Source organism: Ooceraea biroi, chromosome 2 (assembly GCF_003672135.1).
Source record: "Ooceraea biroi isolate clonal line C1 chromosome 2, Obir_v5.4, whole genome shotgun sequence".
NCBI lineage: Eukaryota > Metazoa > Arthropoda > Insecta > Hymenoptera > Formicidae > Ooceraea > Ooceraea biroi.
In genome coordinates this window covers 10,486,476-10,499,823 of record NC_039507.1, presented here as the reverse complement: position 1 = coordinate 10,499,823, position 13,348 = coordinate 10,486,476, and the positions used below count along the sequence as shown (strand labels likewise).

The following is a 13,348-nucleotide window of genomic DNA, read 5'->3' as shown; positions in this document are numbered from 1 at the left end:
TTAAGGCACGCGCGCTAGGTAAATGATTTCTCATTGCCGATTTCCGTCTGCGAGCGCAAAGAGATCATCAAAGCGATTGCACCGGCATCCGCCTGCTTAAAACGCTCCCGCGTGGGAATCGATGGAATGCCGATAAATAAGTTTGCGTTTTATTTAAATTCATTTAAATTGCACATATCAATTTGAATTTATAATTGTCGAATAATGTATCCGCGCGCTCAGCGGAAACTATTTTCGTCGCTCGATAAAGCACGCGGAATACCACGACATTTAACAATGCCCGGAAATCTCCAAAGTGATTCTCATTAATTGTTTTTGTTTTTTATTAATTCTCATTAATCGTTTCAGATTCGATTAATATTGACTCTCGCGTCATTCGCCATCTGTCTTATTTCCTACGTTAATTGAACTACATTCGTCACGTTATTCATCGGCGTTTTTCAAACGATAATTCTTCCATGTCGGATCGTCAACTGAAACGTTCTCGAGCTTCAAACCGGACTACCGAATGTTGGTCGGACTTTGTTTCAGATTAAAAGTAGGAGCAAAGTAAGAGCATCGCCGTCTCTTCTTCGCCAGTAATCCCCGCAGGTATTCGATTTAACCGCGCGGTGAGAGAGATCGAGCGTCTTTCGTTATCGGAACTTCGATCTGGACCGACCGGTGTGCGTCTGTCGATCGAAGCTCGTTGCTCGTTGCGGGGCCGTAAAAAAGTACCCCCGTCGGGTCGAGACAAGGGGCGCCAGTCGGCTATACTCGCGACACGCCTCTCGTATCGAAAACAATTATCGTAACGTAATATCGCGTCTATCGTCGCCGAACGGCAATAAATCCCAGCGTATATACCCATGCGATCGTGCATTTTTCTTTTTTTTTCTCTCGCTCGCTCTCCCTTTCTGTCGACGACTGTACTTAACCCCCTGGTTGTATTCATACGCCAGGCAATCGAAGTGAAGTATTTCGTGATGGTCGCATTAAGTTTTTCCTCTCTGTCTCTTTTTATTCATATTTACCTAAACTGTTAACTTTTTTCCTCGAAATAAATAGAAATAAATAGTTTCTCCTTATAACGTATCTTTTCACAGAAATCAAGAACCTTTTTCCATAGAGAATTATTTAAAAAAAAGTATCACATGATATCTGATTACGAAAACTAGGTGTATTTGTGTTTAATCTCAGTCAGATGAGAAATAGTTGAAAATAAATGTCCGAGCAAGAATCAAGTGTGGTAGCAAGATATCAAGGATATCAACCTTGTACTTGCTCTGAGGAATGATACCCGAGTAGAAATGAATATTTACTGAATCTATGATGGCTTAACAAGGCAGCGCACGCACGCTGGATAGAGCGCAAAAGTTGCTACCTTATACGATGTCGAGATTATAGTACATCGTTCTACATTATCTGTGTAATGTACATAGACATACACGCACGGAGTGCATACGATATAAATTGAAGAAATACTATCCTACCATCGTCGCACCGCGCACAATATTGCCTATCTTGTATATCTGCAATTGGCGTTACGGTGGAGGGCGAGCTCACCAGGGGAGAAATCGAGCACCGCACTCGAATCCGAACGAGTTAGTCCCGGTACGGAGGACAGGTAGTTACGAAGGGCACACAGTCCATACCGGGTGACCGATACGTACGAGCGGATCGCGTGATAGTACCTCCGGCTGGTATGCAGACGGGCCGCGGTGGCGTGTTGCATTATTTTAGACGGGAGGGGCGGGAGAGAAAGAGAAAGACACGCGGGGAGCGCAGCAGACAATCGCGAGGGGGAATCCTGATTGCGTGTACGTGTGCGATTGTGCGCCGCGCGCGCGTGTGTAACGTGTGTTAGTGTGCACGTCTGCGTGCACACGTGTGCTCCACGGGAGCGGAGAGAGGGTGGCCGACCAGGTGGTAAAGCCACCCCATGATTTTCTAGCCCGCACGATTCCCTCCGGGGAAAGGGGACACAGAACAAGAGCGAGAGAGAGATAGAGAGACCCTACTCCCTTGTGTACGCTCTCGTTCAGCGCACGTATCGTGCTCGACACGCGATCGAATCGCGCACGTTTGTTAGCATTAAACTGCCAGATAAACGCACGCATCGCCGACTGCGCCCTGTGATATGCCACGTCGCGCTTGCTACGGTTTCGACGGCGGCTATCGATTCCACAGCGTTTCTTCGCTCGCGCGAAATTGCCGATTTTCTTGTCAAGTTTCAAGTCCGGAGGTTTCTCGGATTTGCGGAATTCTTTTTAGCACGTATTTACACGTTAACGTAGATATATTACCTTCCAGCTTCATTTGCGTGCGTGTCTCTTTGTATCGAACCGAAAAGCCGATGGCGGGAAACACTTCTTTACAATTCCGCGTACAGTATGAGATGTTGACTATGTTGACGCAAAGGATGATCATTATTCATAGCGAGCGGCAAAAACGAGCGAAGGACGACGTGTGACTCATGTATCGCCGAAACCAATCGGGCGCGTAACACACGTCGATTACGTCTAATCGATGATACCGATAAAGGATATTAATCGTCCGTTGCTTAATCCGCCACGCGCGTATGTTCCGTCATATGTGTGTGATTGTTTGCGCGCTCGCGCGCGGGAGAAGTTGAAGCGACGCGACCGGTAGTCGTTCGAAAGTTACGAGCAGGACTTTAAATCGCTTTTAAATCCGGCTGGCTGGTTCCACCGGTTTAGATACATAAAGTCCGAGCGACGTGACGTCCGACCTTTCGCAAATCGGTTCGCAAGTAGCGACCTTTCGCGCTAAAACTTGCCCCGGGATGACGGGACTGCTATTTAACGTCTATTTAAATGTAACGATCTTTTGCGCGACGTAGTCACAATATTGTTTCAACTTTGTGTCACGTACACGCTCCTGAGAGACGCTGAATAAAATCACGATGCGACATTCCGCGTATACAAATTAATGCAACTCACTGCTGCTCCTGCTACCGCTGCTGTTGTTACGGCTGACATTCACGCAGGCGTTGTAAAGTTGACGAAAAAAAATGACACGCGGCGTCATTAACTGAGCAAATGTTTGAATGGAAAATAGCGCGTTACGAACACAAGCACGACGCGGAACGCCTACCGTGATCGTGAAACGTCACTGTAAGATGCTAAATTAAAACCAGCTTAAGGACAAAACAGCGCTATAATCTCGAAAGTTTAATATTGTACATTCTTCATATCGCAAGCACATAAAACTATATTTGCGCGCATTGTTGCGCTGCTATCGTCGCGAACTAACCGAGAAATCTTCTTGTGTGTCTAACGTCAAAGTTGGCGACCTCCCGACAAAGTTTCTCCAGCGGAGAGTCGCGCGTAAGCTAGTTTTATGCGATCTCGCTCGACGATCGCGCCGTCTAAATAAGCCTTTAGCTAACGCCGAGTGTCGAGTGTCGTATGATCGGCAAACAGACAATCTTCCGTCAACTCGATGAATATTTTATACGCTCACTCTTTGCGGTGCGGTGCGGTACGCGTGAATGCGGTTGATCACGGTCGTCATAAATGCGGAGCGTGATTTTTCCGCGAAGCGGTATCGGCGGAATTGCAAACCGCGCGTCACGTCGCGCATAACGCGCCGATTGTACAGACCGCAAACGAAAAGTACTAATCGCGAGACTGTTTTAATCTCATCGCCGGGCGAGCGAGCTCGTTTCGCTCGCGAAGTGTCATTAGCCAAATACGGCGGTGGCGCGAGATATTTTAACTACCTACACGGCAATTAAAAAGTACAAGCGGCGCGTACGCGGACCCGCGCAAAAATTCTGAGCAAATTACATTAATTATGCGCGAGTTACTTTCCACGCTCCGCTCTTGAAAAAGGCACGAATTCGTCGACGCAAAATGAAAAATGAGGAGCAGGAGGGGGAAGAGAAAGTTAATATTGGACATTTACGCGTGAATAATAGTGGATACATGTGATGCGTTTACGGATTAAACTCTTGTATATAAAACTCGAATAAACGCTCATCTTATTCCGAACGTTTAAAATATTTTCTATTTACAGAATCAAATGGACATGCGCGTTCCGTAAACGATATATATGTAACCATATGTAAGTGCATTCATAAACATTTATTTTATGAATGGAGGGAGACAACAGGAGCGACATTTTTCTTCTCGAGGGAAGAAAATTTTGCTACGCGCAGTTCGTATGTGATTGCCGACAGTGCACAGGAATCACGTAGACGTTATTTTCTAATGACGATCTAGCCCTCAGCGTGAAGGAGGCGTTCGTACACCTTTGGCGGTAATTTTAGTTACTCGACGATTTGGCATCGTCTACGCCAAATAGAAAGCCACGCGGCCCCGAGAGCCGCGCGCGAGCAAAAGAAGCGCGAAACTGCGAGGAGAAGCCGAGGAAGGCGAGACGAGGAAGCGGAAAAGAAGAGAGAAGAGAGCGAGAAGTCGTTGTCGGAGGGTCGGTGCGCGCGCGATAATCCATTTGCTCCTTTCGTAGACCAACGGGACAAGGCGTCCTATTTATATCCGCGAGAAACTCGCGCCCCTAACGTATAGACCGGTATTGTGCAACCTGCATTGCTTTCCACACGGTGTTCCATTGTGTCTGCATCTCAAGAAGGAGAGGAATGCGAACGAAGAAAAACAGCGATCGTTTTAATAGCGAGGTCGTCGTGAAGCTTTTAAGTTAAGCTTAAAAGATGCAATCAGGCAACCAGAAAACATCGCTTCTTGATAAATTGTCATTACGGCTTAATAATGCACGGAGACGTGTCTTTGAAACAGCAAGATATGAATTGTATATACTAATTTTTTATATGATCGCGTGATTTCCAATATTTCGATATTTCATCGCAATGTGAAATCATAACGATTTCTGGAGATGAACAAACTTTGTCTCGAAAATAAGTGCTTTCGAAACATGTTTGTTCGTATTCGGTCCATGCGTATATCATTCTCTACCAGTTAATTACCTGGCTTCAATATCTAATACCTAAGAAACGTGCAATTGCACTTTCAGTTTTTCATTCCAAGTGTAAGCACCAGTATTGCGAAAGCGAATCAAAACACTATCGTATCGATCAGTGTAGGCCAAAATAAACTCACAAATAAGGTCAGGTAGAGGAACACGCTGAGATCTCGAGAAGAACCGAAAAGGAAAGGACGAGCAGAACAGGAGTGCGAGCTAGAGAGTATATAAGATAGCTATAGTAGATCGGAAAGTGCGAGAGTCCGATAAGTGAATTGTTCAGCTGATCTGCTAAAGTGTGAAGTCGGTGGATTTGTGTTTCTGATCGGCGTAGGATTTACTAATTTGTTTTCCATTTATACGAGACTATTATTTCTTCATCCTGGAGTAAAAGCTTACACAAGTATTTTTAGATGATTGAAAGAAATCCGATGACGATAAGACACCCCGTATATTGCGAAGAAGAGGGAACGAGGGACTACCGAAGAAGCGAGTAAAGGCGAATCGTCGCCCCGAGCGAAAAATCGCACGCGCGTACAAACAATCCATTCATTTAACAATGCGCAGCTCGCGTTGCGTTCAAGGCCGTTGCATCGCGGATCAAAGAGCTTTCGCGGAGAGAGTTGATCATTTCGCTAAAAAGCAGCAGCTCAGAATAATCTATATTGTTGATCTTTCTATTCTCACACAACCGTTCCTCGACTTTCTCCGCAAGATGCGAGAAAAAAATCTACTTGCAACAGCTATTTTGCGCTCAACGGATGTTCGCCGATATATTTTCAATTATCGAAAAGCGCATATCTCGCGATAACGACAGTTAATTGTGATAAAAACATCCGCATAATGGAAGAATCATATCAATCTGTCGTCTCTTGCTCGCGATATCTCGAAATAACGAAAGATAGCAAGAAATGCAGGTGTGGGACACGACACAAAATACTGATCACACAGGCCAGTTGCCGATCCGCCGAGGAATCCACAAGAAAGCTCTTTTTCTCGAACGTAATAAAATCATGCGCTTCCGGAGACGCTGTTTTCTGACACTCGTTCCTCAGCGCGAGATAAGATAGAATCGCGAGATACGGCCACATGATATCGCTCATTCGTGGAAGTTGCACGTTGCTCCAAGGGGGGATTTGAATATCGAATTTATCGGAACATGCTGATTATCGGCGGCTACCGGTTTCTTCGTGGCCACTCGCTCGCTCGCGTGCAACGCTCGAGGAAGAGAAACAAGCCGACCGCTCCGGCCGGCAGAAGCGAGAGGAGCGGAACGGAAAGAAATACACCTTGCACCTGCTGGCTAGCTACAGCTCAGAAGTGGCTTTTCGCTAAACTGTACGTCAGAGTCGACCCTACCGATTAAAGGTCGGCGATACCTGCGCCAGCCATCTTGAGTTATGACGTGGCAGTAAACGAGAAGATAAATGGAGATGTTGCTCGCAACTCGCGCTAGAGCCCGAGTTAGAAAATACGCCGCCGAGTCCGTTATTAATCCAACCCGGCCTATCGTATCTCGTGAAACGAGCAACTTTTCAAAGTGCGATATATTTCCACCGCGTCGACCAAGTTTCGATTTCGACAGCGCGCTATTACACGGGTCTCGAGCTTTCGGTGTAATCGGCGTATCGGTGAAAGCTCATTTCGGCCTAAAAAGTTGTTTTCTTCTTTCCGACGAAAGAGAGCTCCGCGATGGATCATTCACGGACTGCTCGCGAAATTTCGTCACGCCGCGCGCCGGTGCGGTAGTTGACATTTCTCTCGCATATCACAATGGGGAGTTCATAATATTTTGCTAATGTACTCAATGAGGAATAAACGTAACCGCGGTTCGGTAACGCGTTCGCCTGTTTGTAGAAAGTGGAAACGAATCGCAAATGTTAGCACAATTGGCGTATTACGGCGACGCGTATTCGCGGAAAGTAGAGAAACCGCGTGAGATGTACATCGTCGGCGTTTAGACGCGGGACGCAACGCGCATCCGCGCAGTATGCTGTATGTATTTTCGAACGATTTCATCATCGACTCGATGCGTGCGAGAGAGAGAAAGAGAATGAGAGACGACTGCCCGAATCGTGATCGACGCGTCGTCACGCAATCGGATCGGATCTACTGAGGCGGCAAATCGTTCCCCAGTCACCGACCGAAACGGTCGGATCCTTATCACCGCCGCAATTATCAAGTGGATATCGGTCTCCGCCGGCCATCTGACGACACGTGGATACGTACCGTATGATCACCATCGCGCGCTTATCTATCTTCGAATTGTAAACAAAGAAAACTATATTTATAGATCGCCACATGGAGTGCGACGTGTCGACTCTCGATCGAGTTGCTCGTCGTCGTGGATCCACATGGAGCGTAACGGTGAAATAAAATGTGTAATATTGATGCACGAGAGTCGCGCAATCTTTTCGCGAACGGGTGAACGAAAATAAGGGTGTAGTAACTGGTAATACGAATTCGCTCGAAAGAGTCAAAGGGGAATCTCTTGATTGCGAGTTTGCAATCAAACTTTGGCGGCGCGTGGAAATAAGACCGCGACTTACGGTGAAAGGGGACTCTGAGGGAGAGGGAGGGGAATTCATTACTGTGGAAAAACTCGAGTTGGGCGCTTCGATCAAAGAACGCCGATGCATCCTGCACTTTTGCAGCAGTTGAACGCACAAAAACGTAACGCAATCTCTCACATGGTACACACGTGTGGCCAGCAATCAGCCTTTAATATCAATTGCAGATTCAGCAATTACATTTTCCTCAAATTATCGAGACATCACGCACGAAAATTGCTGAATAAAGAGGATGAACGACAACGTTAAAATAGCTTGCTCAAATGTATTGAAAATAATTCCGGAATGCCGTGCGTAATAATTATCATGTAGCGTTGTGTAATAAGAACATGCATATATGTAGCGTCATAATGATTATTAATGATTAACGATATATTATTTATCAGCTGCCTCCGCGTTAATTTTCATTAATCAATTGCACGCACAACACATTTCTCGATTATCGCCAGTGATACCGTGACGTATCAATATCTTTCGAGGAAGGTAATATCAAGCAATATCGAGGCGCACACGCGGTGTACTAAATAAGTATCGACAACCCGTTAAATTGGAGACCGTCACGATAACACGCGACGAGTATCCGATTAAATTTATGTAACGGTGCATTGCAGTGCTGCGTGTTAGCGCAGGAGGAATTATTTTCGATAACCCATCGCGATAACGTCACCGCCACCGGGCGTTACTGACTGTCGCCGGACATTTTTCCCTTCACGTTCGTTAGCGAGCGGTCACGCTCCGGCGGAAGGGATCGCGCGCTGAGATTCATCGGTGCTCGCGCAAAATTAGCGGCCGCGATTCGTGGATTACGTTCTCCTCCTAACCTGGCGAATCGCGCGAAACTTTGAAACGGAACGATCCGGAAAATCTGATGCGATAACTCTGGAAATTAATCGTCATTATCGTATCGCAACGACGGGATTAAACGGAAAGTAAAAACAGATTGGTATAATTGATCTTGGAGAAACCAACTCGTCTTGCTCTCGAGATCTCGGATAACCCTCTCGGTAAGATCCGGCGTCTCATTGTCAGCATTGCTGATCACCGATTTTAAACTTGGCAAATGCACCTTTCCGAGCAGCGCGCTGTTCATCACTCGAATTTGCCGTTTGATTACAAAACGTACGCGCGTTTTTACGTGTTATCATACATGACGCTCGATATTATCGTAATTACAGCCGCGTTATTATCACGATTATTTTGGTTGAGTTATTACTTTCGATAATCCATCTCGACAGGGAAATGACGTTAAACCAGATGGACGGGTCTGCCTATACCACGTTCGCGAATTGCGTCAATTTCATCACACTTTGTTCGTGTCTCGTGGAACGTAATTTTAACTTTACTCTTGTATTTTTTGCCAAGGCTACATACACGTAGAGACCAGTCAACCGCCCATGAAACTTTTCTGAAACGCAGCGACAGGTCTATGCGACGACGGGTTCGTCGCGCTGACGTTTACGTTCTCGGCATGCGGTCAGGTGCGCGCCGAGTGTACAGTAAAGGACACGTAAACAATGGTGTGACGATCACGCGCAGCTGTTCGCGCGAAGAGCGCGCGTGTATCGCCCATGGCCCGACGGCGGCGAGCAACTACGCGCGGTCGAAGGGGAATCTCTCGTGGTCGCGTATCACGTCAGCCAGAGAGAGAGAGAGAGGAGACAAAAAACCGGCCTGTGCACAGCGCACACACGCGTACACAGAGCCGCGTTCACGGAGAACACTCGCGTTCTCGCATTTGCGCGTACGTCAACACGACGAACGGCGAAAGAGGGCCACGTACGTAGTCTCGCACTCACGCATGCACGCACACACACCCACGCACATAGACACGATGAAAAAAAAGTGGAAAACTCACTCCAGAAATAATGCACAGTATCCATCCAAGCCGCGCTGGCGAAGGTGGCGAAGGTTGCTTCCTCCGAGATTATCGAAGCGCGTTTAGCGACGTGCTACACGTGCAACGAAACGACCAGGAACGTACTCGCACGTCCTATCGCAAAGCTCGCACGACGACGATGATGCACTGATCAACACCCGGTGGACTCGTGTCGGCGATACGGCAGCAGCGTAACCTCGCTTGCACCGTCCCTCGCACTGTTCTCGTTGCGTTATATCCGGTTTGTAGTCCCGTGAAAGCAAGTCGCGCTCGGAAGCTAAAATCGCGGGAATTCCTCACACTCCGCGAGCACTCACCGATCCCCGACCGAGGAGGAATCCGTCGCGCGTCGCGCCGCGACGCTCATCCGCGTGCATTACCCTCGCGCGCGCTTTTCTTCCCGCGTTCGTCGTTCTTTGACGTGACGCGGGCGGATAAACGGACGGACGGACGGATGGATAAACGAGCGTGATGGAACACGACGAGAACGCAGACCACGCACCACGCGTCGCGGAAAGACGGAAATTCGACGGAGCACGCTGGAGCACAGAGGATACCAACACTCCGCTCGTCTAGACGGACGCCAGGAGGATCCTCGGTCGCCGTTGTCCGCCGGCAAGAGATCTCCGCACGAGACAAGGGGAGCGCACGGCGAGCCGTCGCGTGTGTTCGCGCCGACACTTTTCAAAACAACGTTGCAACAACAGCACCAACCAGCGCACGTCTCTCGCCCCGCGCGCGTGTGCTTGGCGTTGAGCGCTTTCTCGCGCCACCGCGCGCGCCGCTCCGCGCGGCACCCTATCCCCGTCTCTCTTTTCCTACTCCTCCTACCTCTCCTTTCTGGCGCCCTAACTGGTCCGCCTGTCTCTCTCTCTCCCTCGGCCCCTAACCTCCTACCTTGCCTCTCTTCCCGGCCAACGATGGTTTTTCCGCACGCACACGCCGCCGCGGATCAATAATTCACCATACGAATTCACTAGGAGCGGGCGAGCGAGCGAGCGAGCGGACGAACGAGAGAACGTGGAGCGACAACGCGACGAGCGACGCGAGCGAACGGGCTGGCGTACGACGTCGACTAGACGGAGGGCGATACGCGTGTTTCCGTCACGGCGCTCCCCGCTCGCGCGCCGATAGCGAGGAAACGCGCATGCAGGCGGCTCACACTACCGCACATGAGCGACGACGACGACGACACGAGCGAGAAGAGAGTTTACCCTAACCTCCACGATGTGCCGCGATCGCGTCGCGTCGCGTCACGTCGCGTTGCCTCGGATCGGAAACCGGCGATCGGAGTAACGCGCGCGCACGCCAATTTGGAACGGCGGCGCTCGTCGCTTTTTCGGATCGGCCACACAGCTGACTCGGCTAGGCGCGCATCCGCGCGCGCGTGACACCGATTGAATGTACACACCGGTAGAAAGCTCCTCCTTTTCTCTCTCTCTCTCTCTTTCGCTCGACTCTGTGCCGACGGACAAAGTTTTTCTGTCGTTTTTTTCTTTTTCTCGTTACCTTTCACCCTTCCTGTCTCACCATCATACAACTAGCTCTCTCTCTTTCTATCTTCACCCTCGTTTTATTTCATATCGTAGCAGTAAAACTGATAAACGCGGGTACCGGCAACGACGGACGGACGCCCGGTCAGCGGAAGTACCGCACAAGTGTGACAAGCGAGCTGAACGTACGAGAGTATTGGTCGCGAGACGGATAATAACAGCATCGAGCGTTCGCTCGCTCGCTCGTTCACTCGCTTGCCGAGCCACTCGGTGTACAATACGCGGAATACAACACACTACGTCCCGATCTCTTTCTCTCTTTCGCACACATGTCTCGCACCTCGCACTCCCTCTGTTTCGCTCTCTTTCGTCCGTCCGTCTGTCCGTGACTTTTCTCTCCGTGGGTAATATCGCCGTCGTCGCTGCGATCGGGCTCGTTCCTTGCGCGGCTCCGCTGCGAGACGACGCCACCGTCAGGACACACGGGCGTGGACGCGCTCTCGCGAACCGCGTTTCAGCACTATTTTGTATCGTGTACTTACCACTGGGCGAGCTGTGTGACGTGGCGGCACGCGCGTAAGCGCGAGGACGGCCCTTATTTTCACGAGCGATAGGTCACACGGTGTTATATTAACGCGCAGGACTGCACCCGGGTAAATACGAAAGCGTTCACCACTCTTGTTTTTGGTATGCCAGGAATGGCACAAAGAATCTGGACAACGCACACGCCTGCTGCGCAGCCGGTTTTGCGCACACGCTGCGACACCGCTTAGGCGGCCGCGGGAGAAACCAGAATGCCGAACGCAGCCGACTCCGGCCGGGATCACCCGAAGAGACGACTCACCAATCCACGGTTCCCCACCGCCTCTACAGCGAACCCTTACGACTCACCCTCCCCACTCCCGACGTATCCCTGTACCCCCGCGCTATCTGACGGATCAGTCGCGTCATGCACGCAACGAAGGTTGGATGTTGGTTGTTTCACTTGCTCGTTAGCGCTTTCTCTCTCTCTTTCTCTCTATCGCTTCAAGCTCGAGGAGCACTTGTTGAATTTCAAAGGTGAATTTTCGATTTTACAAACGTACAAATATGGAATGAATGAAAATCAATATCGTATCGCAACTTGGAAAGAATGGCGGACCAATTAATGCAACTTGTATTTCGAGCAACAAGATGAATAGCAAAATAAAATATGAACATATATATATCTCGATTTAATATCTTATTTTTTTCAAAGTATTATTAAAATGCAACAAGAATGCCCTGTTTTTGCAATTAATTATTGCATTTTGTTATGCTTGAGGGTAAAAGACTGTAGGCCAAAATTTCTTCCTAGGACGAAAAATATCTCGAAACTTAAAATAAATTGTTCTTTTCCTGAAAAAGTTTCCAGGTAAAACAAGTATAAGATTGTGTGTAAAAGGATATATTTGTATACGTATATTAGTGTACGTAACAGAACCAAAGGATTAGCTATCTGCAGACATAGAATACGCAAGTGTTGGCTCAACATTATTAAATATAGTGATGATGGAAGGTTGCACAATATCGGCAAAGCGGGTCTTTTTTTTCATTTCCGCTTTTCACTCATATTTGCCGAAATTTGAAATTTTTATCCCAATTAACTCTGTTAGCTGCATTAAGATCAAGCCTATTATTCTTACAAAGTATGATGGATTTCATTAAAAGCTGAACATCAAGATATTAGATTTGATGCATCGACCAAATTTGATTTTACCGAAAACATACAAGGGAATGTATGACTTTATTCGTTTTCTTTAAAAGTAAGAGATATTATTTTACACATGTGTCATAAATATATAGCTTGTCATACATTATTAGCTTCCGAGACCACAAAACTACAAAGGAATAAATCATCCAGTTACTTAATGCTAATTTTGTTTACAACTTTCTACTTTCTATTTTAGCTACGTAAATTACCGATAATCATTAGTGGAAGATTTAACGAGAGTATATATGGTATACGTGATGATTATATACTCATTAGTGCATTTCATTAATGCATTCATGTGACATGATAATGTTTAATGATAATGTTTCTTTACCATTAACAGAGTATTAAATGCTGAAAAGTTCGACATGCGTCATCGATATAAAACATATCAATTTAAATTGCCGTTGAAACTAAATATACCAATTCATTGGTCTTGGATAATCTTGTTATTAATAAAGACAAACTTATCTTTAATAACATGCTTTTAAAAGCAAGTTTAGATATAAATATTGTATTACATGCTTATCTCTCTTTTTTAGCAAATTTTCAATTTCTCTTAGGTTTTGTAAATTCGAAAACTGTACAAGAGCCGTTTTGTCTAACATCGACATACGAGCTAAAAAATAACAAAGGTGGTATTTCGAAAATGCTATACGACGGCAGTATTCAAATTTGCAGAAAAAAGGACAGCACGACGGATTAATAACGATGACGATGTCAAACAACGCGC

At 47.4% G+C, this 13,348-nt stretch overlaps 1 protein-coding gene across 5 annotated transcripts in view; it reads right to left on the bottom strand.

Moving 5' to 3' along the window:
- Positions 1-12,079, bottom strand: part of LOC105279153 (protein scalloped) — a 142,559-nt gene extending 130,480 nt beyond the window's left edge. The window contains exons 1-2 of one of the 5 annotated variants that reach the window (XM_011338731.3): positions 10,900-12,079; positions 9,370-9,667 (exon numbers count right to left, since the gene is read on the bottom strand). Coding sequence is in view for 1 of the 5 variants with exons in the window: in XM_011338733.3 (XP_011337035.1) it covers positions 9,370-9,394 (25 nt within the window). In the remaining 4 variants the exon portion in view is untranslated. Of the gene's footprint in view, positions 1-9,369; positions 10,683-10,899 lie in introns of those variants that run through there. The other 4 variants (XM_011338732.3, XM_011338730.3, XM_011338733.3 and 1 more) reach the window with 4 other exon arrangements.
- Positions 12,080-13,348: the final 1,269 nt, after the last annotated feature.